The sequence below is a fragment of the Vicugna pacos genome, chromosome 22, assembly GCF_048564905.1.
Source record: "Vicugna pacos chromosome 22, VicPac4, whole genome shotgun sequence".
NCBI classification, from domain to species: domain Eukaryota; kingdom Metazoa; phylum Chordata; class Mammalia; order Artiodactyla; family Camelidae; genus Vicugna; species Vicugna pacos.
The window spans coordinates 28959623-28976025 of NC_133008.1; the positions used below are offsets into that span (position 1 = coordinate 28959623).

At 48.5% G+C, this 16403-nt stretch overlaps 1 protein-coding gene across 2 annotated transcripts in view; it reads right to left on the reverse strand.

Moving 5' to 3' along the window:
• The window catches only part of CATSPERD (cation channel sperm associated auxiliary subunit delta), a 40660-nt gene that overhangs the window by 22384 nt on the left and 1873 nt on the right, over positions 1 to 16403 (reverse strand). For both annotated transcript variants that reach the window (XM_072947881.1, XM_072947880.1), the window contains exons 2-9: positions 16336 to 16390; positions 15374 to 15450; positions 10082 to 10154; positions 9251 to 9365; positions 7082 to 7149; positions 5876 to 5989; positions 3212 to 3295; positions 687 to 837 (exon numbers count right to left, since the gene is read on the reverse strand). In XM_072947881.1, coding sequence (XP_072803982.1) covers positions 687 to 837; positions 3212 to 3295; positions 5876 to 5989; positions 7082 to 7149; positions 9251 to 9365; positions 10082 to 10154; positions 15374 to 15450; positions 16336 to 16390 — 737 coding nt within the window. The remainder of the gene's footprint in view (positions 1 to 686; positions 838 to 3211; positions 3296 to 5875; positions 5990 to 7081; positions 7150 to 9250; positions 9366 to 10081; positions 10155 to 15373; positions 15451 to 16335; positions 16391 to 16403) is intronic.

Genomic DNA, 16403 nt, shown 5'->3' on the forward strand with positions numbered 1-16403 from the left:
GGTACTGGGGACTGAACCCAGGACTTCCTGTATGCTAAGCATGTGCTCTACCACTGAGCTATACCACCTCCCCTACCCCGGAATGTAGTAAGTTTTAAAAATGTGGCCCCCATACGTCTCCTTGATGTGAGAGCTCTGAGGAATGGGCTGGATATTGGGTGAACACTGTGGGGTGCCTTTTATTATAAGGGTAGCGTGGGAGGAATCAGAGTTTTCTTTCTGGAATGGATTCCCCACATGGGCCAGGTCAGCCCTGAGCCGTTTCCTTGCGTTGGAAGGAAACAGCCCTATTCAAGCGGCTTGATGGGTGTTGGGGAGTGGGTTGTGACTGTAGGTGCTCTGGCAGCCACCCCTGTGCCCAGAGGTCCCTCAGAGCACCTCCTCCTGGGGGGCTGCCTTTCACTCCCCTCCTTAGGCGGGCTGGGGCTCACACGTCCTAGGCCTGCAAACAAGATCTGCAGCTCCTGGACTTGGCCCCTCTGCCCTAGGCATCTGGTGACTTGCAGAACCTGCCTACCGGGCCCTAAAGATCCCAGGAGGCGGGAAATAGGGACACAGTGAAGACGACAAATCAAGAATGGGCTTGTCATTGTCCACTCAAGTCAGGGGAGAGTGAGAGGACGGCTTGTGCTCCCCACCCCCAGCCCCCACCCAGGGAGGCAGCCCCAAGGCTGGGCCTCGCTCACCTGCATTCTGAGAAACCAGCAGGCTTTTCTCACACCAGAAGATGAGGATGCCCTTCTGGCCCGGGGCGATGAGGATGTCAAGAGTCCCGTTGTAGTCAAAGGGCAGCCCGAAATCGAGGTTCAGGGGGTAGTCTGAGTAGCTGAACATGGCCTGAGAGAGGAATACTGAAGCTTGAGCAAGAAAAGAAATCATGGGTCGGCGGTTACCTATGCGGCCCATAGAACTGTGTGGGTCCCTCGTGCTCTGTTATTCAAACTTTCTTCCAACCTTATTACCTAGTCTGGTGGTTCCCAGCTTCGATGATTCTGCCCCCAAGGGACCCTGGGCGGAGTCTGTGGTCTTCTGTTCTTGTCCCAATTTGGGAGGCTCCTGGCATCAAGTGGGTGGCGCCAGGGAGTCTGCTCCACACCCCACGCGCCCAGGGCACGCCCCCCATCACAAAGAACCATTTACCCAAAACGCCCGCTGTGCAAGAGCCCAGCTCCCCCATGTTCTGCTCTGCCCTCGCTGACGCCCTTATACTTAGATTATTATTCAAGCCCATGTCCCCAGGCTGGTCCCCAGATTCTTGTCCTGCCTGCCATTTGGATCTTGCAACCCTCTAAGGTGACATCTCTTAGGTGAAGTCTAAATTCCTCTGTGTGGATCTCAAAGTTCTCTCTCACTTGCTCTTTAACACCATGCAAGGATGGAGTTTAAAAAAAAAGAAAAAAACCCCACACTTAACACGGGTTTCTAAGCGAGTCCCACAGAGATACCCACACCTCTCTCTCAGAAGATGCACTGTGGCAGAGGGAGAGGTTTCTGCAGCACGGCTTGCCCAGCGCCTCCGAGTCTGCAGAGGTACCGCGCTGCTTTCTAAGGGGCCCCAGGGTGGTGGGAGGAGCTTAGCGGCCAGGGTGAGGATGGGCTGTTGCCTGGGCTGCTGAGCTGGACTAGTCCTACCCGCTGAGCAGTGTGGATGGGCTGCCTTGGTCCTGAGACCCTGAGAGAGCGCTCAGCTGAGCTACCAGGGGTCAGAGGAGCCCAGTTAAGGCAACGAGCCAAACATGAGAGTTCATTCAGCCTTTAACTGCTTTCTGCGGTGTGGTAAATAAGAGCTGAGGCCAGAGAAAACGCCAAAGTCCCCTGTTTGTCCCTTCCCATGAGATGGCACACCGTCAGAGGTCCACTGGGTTGGCAGAGGTATGGGGTTCATCACCCCGTGCCAGGGGGCCCCCCGGACAGAAGGTGTCTGCAGTTTTATGCACCCAGGCCCTCAGGTGGGGAAAAGGCCAGGAGTGAAAAATTGCTGAGTCAGAGTGAAAAGTGGCTTCAGGTTTCCTCCTCCTCCCTCCATAAGGAGGCCGAGGCCTGAAGACCATGCCAGGGCTAGGAATGCAAAGATGCCAGCATCCTTGACTGCAGCGCCTTCAAGTCCATCGTGCTCCAGGCGCGGAGTGGGGAAGGCAGCTTCCCCCCAGACGCCCGCCAGGTGCAGCCTTCATGACGGGGAGTGGTCAGGCCCAGGAAACCAGGCGTAGATTGAAACCAGGATGACTCAGCCACCACCACATTCTTGGGGTTTCCAGAGTGGCAGGAGAGTCTCTGATTCAGCATGGGCCCTGGCAGTTCGTGCTCTGGAGGGGACCCTGGATGGGGGCTTTCAGCCGCCAGGGAGCAGCCCGGCCTCTGGGAGCTTCCTGGCGGTGGGTCTCCCCAGAACTTCAGAGAGGCACACCCCGCTCACAGATTTTGCAGCCGGAGGGTACTGACTGGACTTCAGTCTTTGTCTGACTTCATAATTTTTTCTTCAGGTGCACTTGGCATGGACTGATTCCTCTTGTTAACTTAGTCTTATCCTAAATGATACCTGTGAGGTCCCAGTTTTCATGTCCTGATTTTCTGAATACATGTGAAAATAATTATTAAGAAAAGGGTTGACGTGAGGCATTTAAAATGGTCTTGTGTTATCAGCGACACATGCAGCACACCCTGTATTTTATCCCTAGTGCCCAACATAGTGCTTGGCACCTCCTAGACCTTACTTAATATTGCTGAATGCATGACTGAATGAGCAAATAAAGGTAGCGGTGTGGGTGAGCGGAAGGGTATATGAATGTATAGGTAGATGGGTGGATGGCTGAGTAGGGGGAGGATGGAAGAGCAGATGGATGAATGGATGGATAGGTGGATGCATGGGTAGGTGGGTGGGTCATTGGATGGATGGATAAGTAGGTTGATGGATGGATGAGTAGATGCATGAGAAGATAGGTAGGTAGATGGCTGGATGGGTAGGTGGATGAGTGGTTGGATAAATAGACAAATGGAAGAATGGATAGATGGATGGATGTGTGGATGGATGGGTAGGTGGGTGGATGAATCGGCAAATGGATAGTTGGGTGGATGGAGATATGGATGGACAGGTGGGTGAAAAGCTAGATGGATTTCAGATATGAAAATCTAAGTGTGTGAGTTTTGACAGAAACCTGGCTTGGGGTAAAGGTCACTGAAGTCACTCTTCCCCAGGCTAAAAGTTACTCACCTTCTGCTGGTTGACAAGGAGCAGGCCCACCTGTGACAGGGAGTGAAAGTAGAAGATCCCACCCAAGGACCCGACTAGCTCTGCCTGTGGAACAAAGCATCACGTAAGAATAAACGATAAACATGCGCCTAATTCAAAATTTAACTCTAGATTATCTAGTAGGCTAAAGTGAAGGAAAGTCTTTTATTATGATGATGATGATGATCGCTCTGTCCTCTGTGAAAATGGAGCATCTAGGGCAGACCTTGAAAGAAGACAGCTGGGCTTGGGGTGTTGCAGGAAGTGGTGTGGCTCAGGCTGCGAGACGCCCGCCTAAACCCTTCACTCTTGCCTGGGTTTCTCACTCCTGACCGTTGGCTGGTCAGCAACGTGCCCGGCAGGTGAGCCGGAGCATGAGGCCCAGGGCCGCAACCCAGCGAGAGTGGGACAGATGGCCACCAGACGTCCTTCAGGTAAGAGAGCAGGACCACTATCTTATTTAAGCCTCTGATACTGGGAGGGAGGCAGAGATTTCTATTATATAAAGTGCCGTGAGCCAGACTGCGTCCCTGCCGCCGCCGGTGTATGGGCTGAAACCCTAACCCCCTGTCTTAGTCCGTTCGGGCTGCTGTGACAAAATACCACAGACTGGGTGGCTTCTCAGCAACAGAACGTGATTGCTCACAGTTCTGGAGGCTGGCAGTCCGAGAGCGGGCTGCCAGCGTGCTCAGCTGGGGCCCTCTCCTGGGCTGCAGACTTTCTGCTGGGGCCTCACATGGAGGAAGCGGTGAGCCAGCTACCCGGGGCCTCTTTTAGAAGGGCACTAACCTGGGGGCTCCAGCCTCATGACCTAAGCACCTCCCAGAGGCCCCGCCTCCTACCACCGTCACATCAGGCATTAGGATTTCAACATACGCATTTTGGGGGGACACAGTGTGATGCTATTTGGAGGCGGGGGTCTTTGTGTAGTGACTAGGTTTACATGTGGTCAGGAGGGTGGGGCCTCATGATGGGATTAGTGCCGTTACAAGAAGAGACACCAGAGGGCGCTTTCTTGCTCCCTCTCCCCCTCCCTCCCATCTGAGGACACAGTAAGGAGGGGGCCGTCTGCAAGACAGGAAAAGAGCCCTCACCAGGAACGAAATCAGCTAGCACCTTGATCTTGAACTTCCCAGAAATAAACATGTGTTGCTTCAGTCACCAGTTTGCGGGATCTGCTGTGGCAGCCCGAGCACAGTAAGATGTCCTGTCAGTCTGTCCCGACTAGCACAGGCGGCCAGGCATCATGGCGGCCCGCCCGTCACCCCGCCACCAGTCACCCCCATGCCTCCTCCCCTGCCGAGAGAACACAGAGGGGCCTCCATCTCAGGGGATGAGTGGTCACTGCTCTGGACCACACTTAGGAGTCTCAGCCCCTTGGCCATGGGCCCTTGGGCTCCAGGACTTAACCCAGCCATCCTGGATCTCGGCTGCAGATGGCAGACTGTGGGGCTTCTCTGCCTCCGTGACCGCGTGGGCCAGTTCTTATCGCCTGTCTCCTCTTCCATATGTTTATATCTCTATCTCTGCGAGTACTTTTGTTTCTCTGGAGAACCCTAAAACCATTGGGGATTTTAGTGACAATGGTTTTCGACTGAGCAAAGACATTAAGTCTGGGTCCTTCTAGACCTAGTTTCGAATGAAACAATGTGGCTGCTTAGATTCTGGGCTTCGTCGGGCCTCCTGGGCAGGGCCGAGAAACCAGTCTGGGGGCGTGATCAGAACTTGAGGGCAGAGTGGACTCTCTCTGCCTCCCTTTGGACCAGCTTCCTAAGTGTCTGGGGGGATGAAGCCATTCTCTGCATCGGGACAAAACGCCACCATCCTCTTAGCTACCCAAGGATCCTATCTTCTAAGCTGTTCAAACCCCAGCTCTGCCAAGCTGTGTGGCCTTGGCAAGGCCCTGCACCTCTCTGAGCCTTCGACCCTGTATTGGTTTCCTAGGGCTGCTATAACAAAGTACCACACACCCAGTGGCTTAAAACAGCAGGGCTGTGATGCCACAGGTGTGGAGGCTGGAGGTCTGAAGTCAGGGGGTCAGCGGGGTTGGTTCCTTCTGGAAGCTCTGAGGAAGTAAGCCGGTCATTCGTCTCTTCTGGTTCCTCTCCAACCCTGCCTCCGTCTTCCTGTGGCCTTCTTCTCTGTGTGACCCTCTCCTGTCCTCTCTTCTTACTAGGACCCCAGGTGCTGGTTTGAGAACCCACCCTGACCCAGGATGACCTCGTCTTAGCTAATGATATCTGCAAAGACCCTGTTTCTAAGGACAGTCATGTTCTGAGGTTCGGGGTGGACACAGGTTTTGTGGGGGACACACGTTCAACCCCATCCAGTTCTCTCATCTGTAAAGTGGGGATGATGGTGGTTCCTGACATATAGCCCTTTGGGTGGGCGTGGGGTTGCGTGTTGTGAGTCACGTGCAGCCTGTGCTGTGGCACCAGCTTTCCCCCTAAACAGGGCCGTCTCTTTCCTCACGTCCCAATCTCCTGAGCCAGCTGCTCTGACCTGGAATTTTCCCCTACCCTCCTAGCTGGCTGGATTCTTCAAGAGAGAAAAGTCCTTGCCCGCCACGGACAGCTAATTACTCCTACCGCACAGGGTACTTTTTTTTTGTTGTTGTTGTTGACTTTCTCACCAGGTTGAACATACCTGCCTTTCGTGGGCATACTTCTGAAATACGTATCCTCGGGTGTTTGAGAAATAGATATTGGTCTGAGATATCTGATCTCCAAGCAAATAAGCAAAAACCGAGTTGCTTACATCCTGGAAGAACACACACATAGAATGGTCTCTTTAAAAGGAGACAGAGGGCGAAGGGGGGTGGGGAGATGTTCTTTAAGTAGATAAATAAGGTCTGGAAGTCAAATGCACAGCACAGTGATTGCAGACAGCAACACTGTATTATAAACTCCAAAGTTGCTAAGAAACCAAGTCTTAATTGTTCCCACAACAAAAAGAAATGATAAGTGTGTGATATGGTATGGTGGTGATTGTATTGCTGTACATAAGTCTATCTAATCAACACACTGTGGTGTGTCAATTATACCTCTGTTTTTAAAAGAGGGGGCAGATGCCAGTGATCACACTTCTGGGCATTTATCCCAGACAAGTGAAAACTTATGTCCAGACAAAAGCCTGTCCATGAATGTCTACAGCAGCCTTATTTGTAACAGCCAAAAAGTAGAAACAACCCACTTCTGGTTCGGCCACACTTTGGAAAATTCCTCAGAAAGGAACAGACTAGACGCATGCACAACAAATCAGACGAGTCTCCAAAGAATGTTGCTGGGACAAGCTAGTCCCCAGAGGTTTCGTATGGTATGGTCCCACTCATATAACATTCTTGAAATGATAAAATTAGAGAGATGGAAAACAGGTTCGTGGTTGCCAGGGTCAGGGCAGTGCCGGGCGACGTGGAAAGAGCGCCGGGGTGATGGAACAGTTGGGTATTTTGCCCTCAGTCGCCATTCCCTGACTTGACACAGTTGTGCCCATGTCAATTTCCTGTCTGTATCATATTGCGCTTGTGTAAGATGTAACCACTGGGGGGAACTGGGTGAGGGATACGTGGCACTCTTATTTTTTCAACTTCCTGTACATCTATAATTATTTCAAAATACCAGGTTAAAAAAAAAAAAGAAGATAGATGGATACACTCACAGTGTGTCGGCCAGCTGATCTAACAGTAGCTCCGGGGCCCCGCCCGTACCTCAGGTCCTGTCCTGAGCCCAGGGCAGTGCACCGCCCGAGTCCATCTCAGCCCCAGCCCTCGAGGCGTAACTGCCCTTATTTCCATTCATAATTACCTCTGCTCAGAGCAGAGTGGACAAACGAGACAGGACACGTGGTACTCACCGCACAAAACGAATTTCCACTGTAACAACAGTTGTCACCAGAAATGTGGGAAACAGGGTGTTCTATACCTGAAAGGAAAGAGAACTGAAATGCCCTCTGAGCTCCCTGCAGGTTCGGGGGGAGGTTAGAGCAGGGCTTCTCGCCGTCCGGCTGACATCTGCGCCCAGACTGTCCTGGGCACCGCGGGATGTTTTACAGCATCCCTGCTTCTGCTGACTGCCTTACCTTATTGAATCACTTATGCAATAACTTATTTAACTGGTGACACTCTTCTCCAGTCTTGACAACTAAAAAATGTCTCCAGACATTGCTAAGTGTCATCTCGGGGTGAGGGGCGAATTATTCCTGATTGAGAACCACTGGTTTTGCAGAAACTCTTTCAGGATTCTGCCAACATTGCAGGAAGAGTGCCCTTCTCTTAGGGAGGCATTCTTCGATTCTGTTTCAAAAGAAGCTTCAACTCCAAAGAAAATATACATGTAGCTGACAAGCTCAATATCACTAATCATCAGGGAAATGCAGTGCAAAACCACAGTGAGGTACCTCCCGCCCATTAGGATGGCTACCACGAAACAGAAAATGAGTGTTGGCGACGCCTGGAATCCTGCTGCACTGCTGGTGCGAATGTAAAATGGAATGAAAGTAGAATGACCACATGATCCAGGAATTCCACTTCTGGGTATATACCCCCACAAACATTAAAAGCATGGTCTCCAGGAGACATTTGTATATGGATGTTCAAACCAGCATGATCTATAATAGCTAAAACATGCAAGCAGCCCGAGTGTCCATTGACAACTGAATAGATTTTTTTATATGTGGTCCATTCACCCCAATGGAATATTATGCAGCCTTAAAAAGGGAGGAATTCTGACACCTGCTACAACACGGATGAACCTTGAGGACATGATGCTCAGTGAAACAAGCTGGCCATAAAAGGACAAATACTGAATGATCCCATTTATTTGAGGTCCCCAGAGAAGTCACATTCATAGAGACAGAAAGTAAAATTGGGGGCGCAGGGGCTGGAGAAGGGGTATGGGGAGTTCACTCTTTGGATGCTATTAAACTGATGGAGAGAAGAGAAAAGACAGAGACCAGACTGACTTACGTTACAGGGAGACCTGATGGTTCCTCAGTAAGTTAAATACGGAGTTTCCATCTGACCCAGCAATTCCACCCCTAGGTATCTACCCAAGAGAACTGAAAACATGTGTCCAAACAAATACTTGTACACAAATGTTCACAGCAGCACTATTCACACTGGCCCATAATCTTTCATCACAACGAATACACACGAAACAAAACGACAGCAAATTGCCAGATGGTTATCTACCAACTCAGTGGTTTTTGACTGAGGGGATTTTGACCTGTGGGGGACACTGGGTGATGTCTGGGGACATCTGTGGTTGTCATGACTGGGGGTCTCCTGGCATTGAGTGGGTGGAGGCTGGGGAGGCTGCTCCACACCCCACGATGCCCAGGATGGCCCTGCAGAGGATGACCTGGTCCTGATGTCAGCAGGACAGCGGTTAAGAAACCTCGTACTGACTCCTTTCTCACCTTGATGAGCCCCTGGTGATTACCTGTCCTCCCTCCCCCTTCTCCTCGTGTCCTGGAAAAGAGGGGCCGTCCTTCCTCTTTTCTAGGGAACAACATCTTCCTTGTCTCACTTGGCCCCATCTCTGTCTCCTCCACCAGGGTTCGCTTCTCTCTCTCCTTAAAGCTAGTCTTCTCCACTGTCCCCACCCCTGACACGACGTACGCAGGACTATGTCACCCGCCAGCCTTGCCGCCAGGCATCCAGGACTCATCTCTGCGGCACCCCTGTCCTCCCCGTCCTCCCCTCCATCACAGCTCCTGCTGCCGCACCTTGTGTGCTCCGACCAGAGCAGGGTTTTGTGGCTTGTCACCATGATCCCAGGTGGAAACACTCAGTTCCCACCCTGTGGGAAGGGGATTCAGGCCAATTTTTATTTGAATTTTAAATGACAATGGAACGGCCAGTGGCTGACATCCAAGTAGCAGTATCGTCTGTACTTCTGAGAATAATAATCTTTTCTCTGGTGTTGGCTATGCAAAATAAAACACACACACACACACACACACACACAGCGAGGGAGGGAGAGAGAGAGGCAGAGAGGGAGAGGGAGAGAGGGAGAGACATACCTTTTGATGCATTCCAGGAATTGGCTTCATAGTCATAAATGTAGACTCCTTGGTTCACGACTAACAGCAACACTGAACCAGCAAAATGTGCCGACGTTACTTCCGGTGTGCTAACCTACGGATGCGACAGGCGGCACGGTATCAATCCGGGCACCTTTTCGGACATCGATGCAGAATGCAGTGCTTCTAGATATGCATCCAAGAAACGCTTATGCCAGCAAGAGTTAGTTGTCTGGTTCCTAGATACTGGAAACTATGCATCCTGGGGACCAGCGAGAAGCAGACTGGGAGGTTAAAGTTGGCGCCCTCGGACACCTAAGTTCGCTGCATCCCCTTCTCCCATCTCAAAACCTCCTCTGAGGATACAGTCTATAGCACAGATGACGGATGAGGAGCAGAACCAATAAAGGCATCACTTGAGAGAGAAACTGGTATTTTAACAGATGGCCCTGCGGTAGCATAGGTGGGCAACCATCAAATTTCTCAAGGCAGTTACTGAGGGGGTACAGGTTTTTCAGGACTACTTAGGGAGGCCCTGACATCAGTGCATGTAATCTGTTTATTTATAACACACAACAGTTATAAGGAGCACTTGCAACAATTCTGGTTCTTTTTTCAGGAAAAAAAAAAGGCGCCTATTTTGGGAGTAAGGGGAGAATAGAACCAACCCTTCTTTTGGCTTAGAATTTGCTCTCAGTGTCTTTAAGAGGCACATCATAAAAGAAGCCCCCGAACCAGCAGGAACAGACCGGTGTGCCATTCCCGAACTGTATCTAATCCTAAGTATTATCCACGTCAAGCATCCTGCGGGTAGTTGGGCAAAACAACCACCTGCAGTGCCGCAGGGATGGAGAGTGGAAGGAGGCTGCTCTCGAAGCTGTCTCTCGTCAGGAAAGCTTGTCTCCTGAAATAAACAATAAAAGAGTTCAGTCAGGACAGTTTCACACAAGAAAAGAAAAAGACAGTGGCAGGCAATCTAAAAATGTTCCATTCAAACAAAATTCCTTTCTTAGCAAGGAGCCATCGTGCATCTGTCTGTCTGTCTGTCTATCTATCTATCTACCTATCTATCTATTTACCATCTGTCTATTTTTGCATGAGTAAACCTCTATAGCCCGGGTATTTGACATCTTGAAATAATAATATTATTTTAAAAGCATGATCACATCAAAAATAAAATGATACAAAGTGTACATTAAGTGACTATTTTGCTCAGGATGAACTTCGGTTTTGTCATTTTAAAATATTTCTATTGCTCTGATCCCGCTAAAGTAAAGGAATGTGTATATAAGAAAGAAGCAATGTGTTCCCTCACGCAGGAGACCTTTAAGAAGCAAAAGGCCAGCCGTGGACATGGTATACCGCTTCCTTATCCAGGTCTCCCGTCCCTTTAGCAGAAGAGTTTTATGGTTTTAGACAAAAAGGGGTTCCTGAGTTAATTCCCATGTATCTTAAAGTTTTTGCTGCTATTGTGAATGGCACCCCTCACAACTGCCTTTTATAAGTGGTCATGGCTCAGTTCACAGGAGAGCTCTTGATGTTTTTTTCATGTCAGTCTTGCGTTTGGCCATCTTGATGCAATCAATTACTACTTCTGCTAGTGGGTACTCATAGACTTGGCAGACGTTGTCTCTTTCAATCTAATTGTGTATGTATTTCATATCTTTGTCTTGTTGTATTGCATGGGCTGGGACTACTGACAGGAAGTTGAAATGAGAGTGATACGGTTTTCTCGGTTATTTTTACTTTTATATTGTCTCTTTTACATGGTTAAATACTGTCCACATAGATTCTGTTGACATCAAAACCAGCAAAACATTGGGGAAGGGAGGAACTCTGAAGCATGAACTAGGGGATATTATTTTGTCTATCTATTTTTGGTTTTGTTTCTATTTTAGAACCTGTCAGTGAAGTGAGATTTCCAAAAAAAAGTTTCCTGAACCATTGCAAGATTTTCACCTACTTTGACCTTAAAAAAAAAAAAACAAAACCTCTGATTCACTCATTCATTTGGCACACATTTATTGAATACCAGGCTCTAGGGACACAAAGATAACCAAACATAGGCTCTTCTCATAAGAACAGCTCTACTTCACTAGGAAAAAAATATACAAAGAAGGAAGTTTTGGGTTGAAATACATATATAATGATCACTTTTCCAGGAAGCACAGCTGTCAGAAATCTAGTTAAGAATCCAGAACTTAAAAAAAGAAAAAAGAACCCAGAAGTAAGTAAAACAAGCTTCGAACGTGCAAAGTGCAAAGTCAACACCATACTGTTAGTAGACTCCAGGTCAAATACTTCACTGATATTCTCTCCTTTAAATTTTATGTGGTCTGGTTTTAGACACAATTTTAAAACAGTAAATTAGAGAATGAGTGGTGGACTCCCATGCCAGTCTCTGCAAGCACTGGCAAGCTGACAGCCACACAATGCGATGGCTGTCAGCAAGGGAGAGAGAAGAAGAATGCTTTCAAAATTAGATGTATCACAGTGTTATAGCAAAAGAGGACAGCCAGCCCAAAGGGTGAGGGTTACCGGCATCAGCCTCTCCACTACTTGGAAAACTCGAATGGCTGCCTGTCTCCTAAAGGATCAAGGGTGAAGCTTCTGAACCACCTACAGGGAGATCCGCTATCTGAACTCTATCCATCTTCCTACTCCAGGGCTTCTCACCCCAGCACCAGGGACGTTGGGTTCAGACCATTGTCTTGTAGGGAGCTGTTATGGGCACTGCAGGAGGTTGAGCAGCACCCCTGGCCTCCACTAGATGGCAGTAGCATGCCCCAGGCATGACAACCACAAATGCCCCGCCGTGCTGCCCAGCCTCCCCTGGGGGGGTGGTGCAGAATCGTCCCCAGTTGAGAACTACTGCCCCTGGCTCACGTCTCACCACACTGGACTTCTGTTTTACACTCCAACATCACATGCCATATTGTGTCTTTTGTTCATGCCATCTGGTACTGCCTATTTCCTCCAAAGCCAACTCCTATTCATCCTATGTGGTACTCAGCCTTTACGCCAGAAGACAGGAAGTCTAACTCTTAGCTAAGTAGAGCTCTGTGCCCTTCTCCAGGCTGACACCCCATTGTTCCTCCTCAGTTAAGTGCCCTTGACTCAGTTCAATGCTTTCCAGACCTTCTCCACCCACTTATCCTAATGAGCTGAAATCCTACCTGGGCTAAACTACCTAACTCGGCTCAGGTGCCTCTTCCTCCATGCAACCTTCCTTGATTTCCCCACAACCCCTCTTCCTCTGAGCCACCACTCTTGTAACCCTATCTCCCTCCAGTGCTGCCTCCTGGTCTCTCACTGGACCACACCTCAGCTTCTCACTTGTGTCCTCCTTCAGTCTCACCTCTCTGCCTCCTGTTTTCCAACCAGAAGTCAGGGTCCTTCAAAAGAGAAGTCAGATCATGTCCCTCCCCTGTCTAATCGCTGGTGGCTTCCCACGAGAGTTAAGCTGAAATTCAGATTCATCACCATAGCTGACAAAGCCCCACGTGATGACACTTTGATGTCTCCCTTCACGCTTTACTCTCCATCATGGTGCTTGAGCTGTTCTCCCAACAATCAGACAAGGTCCTGCCTCAGGGCCTTTGCATATGCTGTCCCTGCTTCGAAGAATGCTCTTCCCCTTGACTGCAGGGGGACAAAGGCCTAGGGCAGGGTATGCATTGGGAACATAAACAAGTTATCATTGTAGGTTAACTTCCTGGAAGTGAGATCTGTGTCTGAGAACATGCACTGAACATTTTGACAGATTCTGCCAAACTGTCCTCCACAGAAGAGAGACCCACTTAGCCTCATCCTCCTTTGCCCTCATCCTCGCCAACACAGTGGGTGAGAAGTGGTATCTTATAACTTTATTATGCATTAGAGTTTCTTATTTCCAGAAGCTGTTGGAGTCCAATGCTCTCTGATTCCAATGTGTTCTGGGAATGAGGTGCCATTTACGTGTTTTGCTCCACATGAGAGGTCCAGCAAACTTTTTCTGTCATTGGCCAGATAGGAAATATTTTAGGGGCCTCTGTCTTCACCCATTCATCTCTGTGAATGGTGCAATCACATAAAGGAATGGACGTGGTCATGTGATAATAAAACTTTATTTAGAGACAAGGAAATGTGAATTTCATGTCATTTTTCAAGTGTTGCAAAATCCTAAGTCTTCTTTTGAATTGTTTTCAAGTGTATAAAGATATAAATACCATTCTTAGCCCACTGGGCTGTAGACAAACAGACCACAGAGCCTTCTGCAGTGAGGGAGAAGCCCTGTTTCCAAGCTGTCCAACACGGCAGCCGCTGGCCACACTGAGGGCTTGAAATGCGGTTGGTTTGACTGTGGATTTTACTCTATATTTCATTTCACTTAAAAATATTTAATTTTTAAAATTATGGTAAAATCCACATAACTTAAAATATATCTTTCACCATTTATTTTAATTGTGCTAAAATATGCATTTAAACCATTTTGAAGTGCACAGTTCAGTGGCATTAAGCACTCACACTGTCGTGCAACCTTCCCACTGTCCATCTCCAGAACTTTCTCATCTTCCCAAACTAAGACTCTGTCCCCATGAAGCATTCACTCCCCCTTCCCCTCCCTCAGCCCCTGACACCTACCACCAGCCTTCTGTTTCTGGATTTGACTCCTCTAGGGACCTCCTAGGGGTGGAATCAGACAGTATTTGCCCTTCTGTGACTGGCTTTTTTCACTGAGCATCATGTCCTCAAGGTTCGTCCATGTTGCAGTGAGTGTCAAAGTTTCCTGCGTTTTTGGGGCTGAATGATATTCCATTGTATGGATGGACCACATTTTATTTATCCATTCACTGGTCAAAGGAAATTTTAAATGTAAATAGCCACATGTGGCTAGGGGCTATTTGATAGGGCAGCCCAGTCTGAAGGAATGACACAGGAGTCAAGTCTTTTCATTTGAGATGCTTCTGCTGTGGAAGTCCTCACCCTGTTCTGGGCCAGCCTCCACCCTGGTCCCAGGAAGACCTGTCTCCTTCTCCGTGATCACCCGCTCTCCCCAGGCCCGTCCAGTCAGCCTCCAGACTCTGCCTCCCTAGCTGCTCAGTCTCTGTAGTGACCTCCCTCCTTTTTCTGTCTGGGCTTGTGGAGAGAGTAACATGAGCTTTGGCTCTCCATGTCCCCGCTTTCTCTTCCATCCTCCCATCGCCTCCAGGGGCTTCTTACCCACTCACGGGCCCTGGCTCCTCTGTGATGGCCTCCTCTTCAGCTCTGGCCTCTCTCTTTCTCTTCCCTCATCTGCTGCAGAAAATCGATATTCCCCAGGGTTGCTGGCCGCTAAACAGGTGATTCCTGGGAGGTCGCAAGCTCCCCACCCCATGAATGACCAGTTTCCATCTCCGGTCTTAGGTGTCATTGGTGTCCTGCAAGAATCAAGTCATCCCCAGCCGCCGACCCATCCCCGTTCTCTCCACTGGAAACGTGGGAGCCGCTGTAAACTGCGTGCTCGCCTCCTTCCGCCAGCAAGTCCTGCTGAGTCTGCCTCCTTCTTCTCCACGTGGCCTTTTCTTCTGTTGAGGTTTTATCACGTTGTGTTGTTTCGGAGTTTTTTTGGCCTGGGTTTTTGGAAATCCTCCTAAACACAAACTGTGTAGCCCTAAATCCTCCAGTGCCGTTAGGATGAGGGATACCCACTTTGGTATGCTGCATGGATCTAGTTTTTTAGCTTTGCACCCTGACGATCCCAAGTGCATGAGGTTTCCACTCCTCTGAATGTTCTGCTTCATGGCCATTCATATTTGCTTCTCCCTTTCTCCACGGTGAACTCCTATTCATGCTTCAAAGCCCAGTCTGGGCATCAATTCCCCAAGAGAAACTTTCTAGGCATTTTCTCCTCAGACTCCCCCATAAGCATTTATAGTAAGTATCTATGACAGGTGGTACCACGCTATACTGTCATTATTTTAGTGACTTGTTGGTCTCTTCACCTCTCTTCCTCCAGCCTCTACCCCAACTGTGGACTCCCTGACCAGCACCTAGCAGCTCAGGACCAAGTTGTTTTTCATAATGTTGACTGAATGAAGGAATGAGGGCAAATATGATGTTTTAATAAAAAGGAAGGTAACAATACCTAAAATGGTCACTTACCCTAGATACAGGGCTATGTTTTTCTTGCAAGGATGTTTAATCAAGCGAGTTGTCGCAGATGAAAAATACAGGAGGTCCTAGAGAAAGAGAGTCATAAAACCTTCATCAAATCAGTAGTAATAATTACCTGGCAAAAACCATTTCCTAACGTGCAACACTGAAAATGTAAATGTAAAAAAAAAAAGAAAATGTAAAAGTGAAATCTAAATTAGGCAGGTGGGTTACATCTAATTTTCCTGTTTTGATGTCATCCCTTGGTCATGTCAGAGGTCACCAATGGGGGAAGCTGGGTGAGGGGACCTGGGACATCTCTGCACTGTTTTGCAGCATGCTGTGAATCTATAATTACGTCAAAATTAAAAGTTTAAAGAGATTCCCAGGATAATTATACACATCACATCTCATTCTTGTCTCTGTTATGTATTTCCAGGTTATTTGTTATTTGAAAGAGAGGCCAGAGGACAAAAATCATAAAGCTCGCGTTAGAGACCAGTCACTTGATTTAGAAATGCTGACATCACTTCTGAAATAACGCAACATCAATAGGAAACACATTTGAGATGACAAAATAGTTTTTTCTTCTTGTATTTATAGGCACACGTGGGGCAAAAGGAAATTTTCTCCTACACTACGTCATGTAAACAAAGTAAGGGTTTGCTTTCTCTGTCCCTCTGCATTTAAAACCTTCTATCAGATAGAACGCTAGATAAAAACTCAGGTGAACTGAGTCCTAAACCCAGCGCCCTCTCCTGGCTTTGCTGAGGTTCTGTGATCTCTCTCAACCAGTTTTTTAGTGACATGGGAAGATTATCGCCTACTTCAAAAGGCAATGGTAAGGATTAGATTAAGTCATGGTCTATGCCTGCCACAACACTGACACCCAAGCAAGACTAGAAAAGGTTCCTTGTTATCCAGCAATTAGATGAAAGTCAAGAGTGAATGTTAAATATGGACCCACGTACCCCTTGAATTTTCTGTCCATCGTGAAATATCTTTCCTGTCCTCACCGTCTGCATGCTAGAGGTAAGAG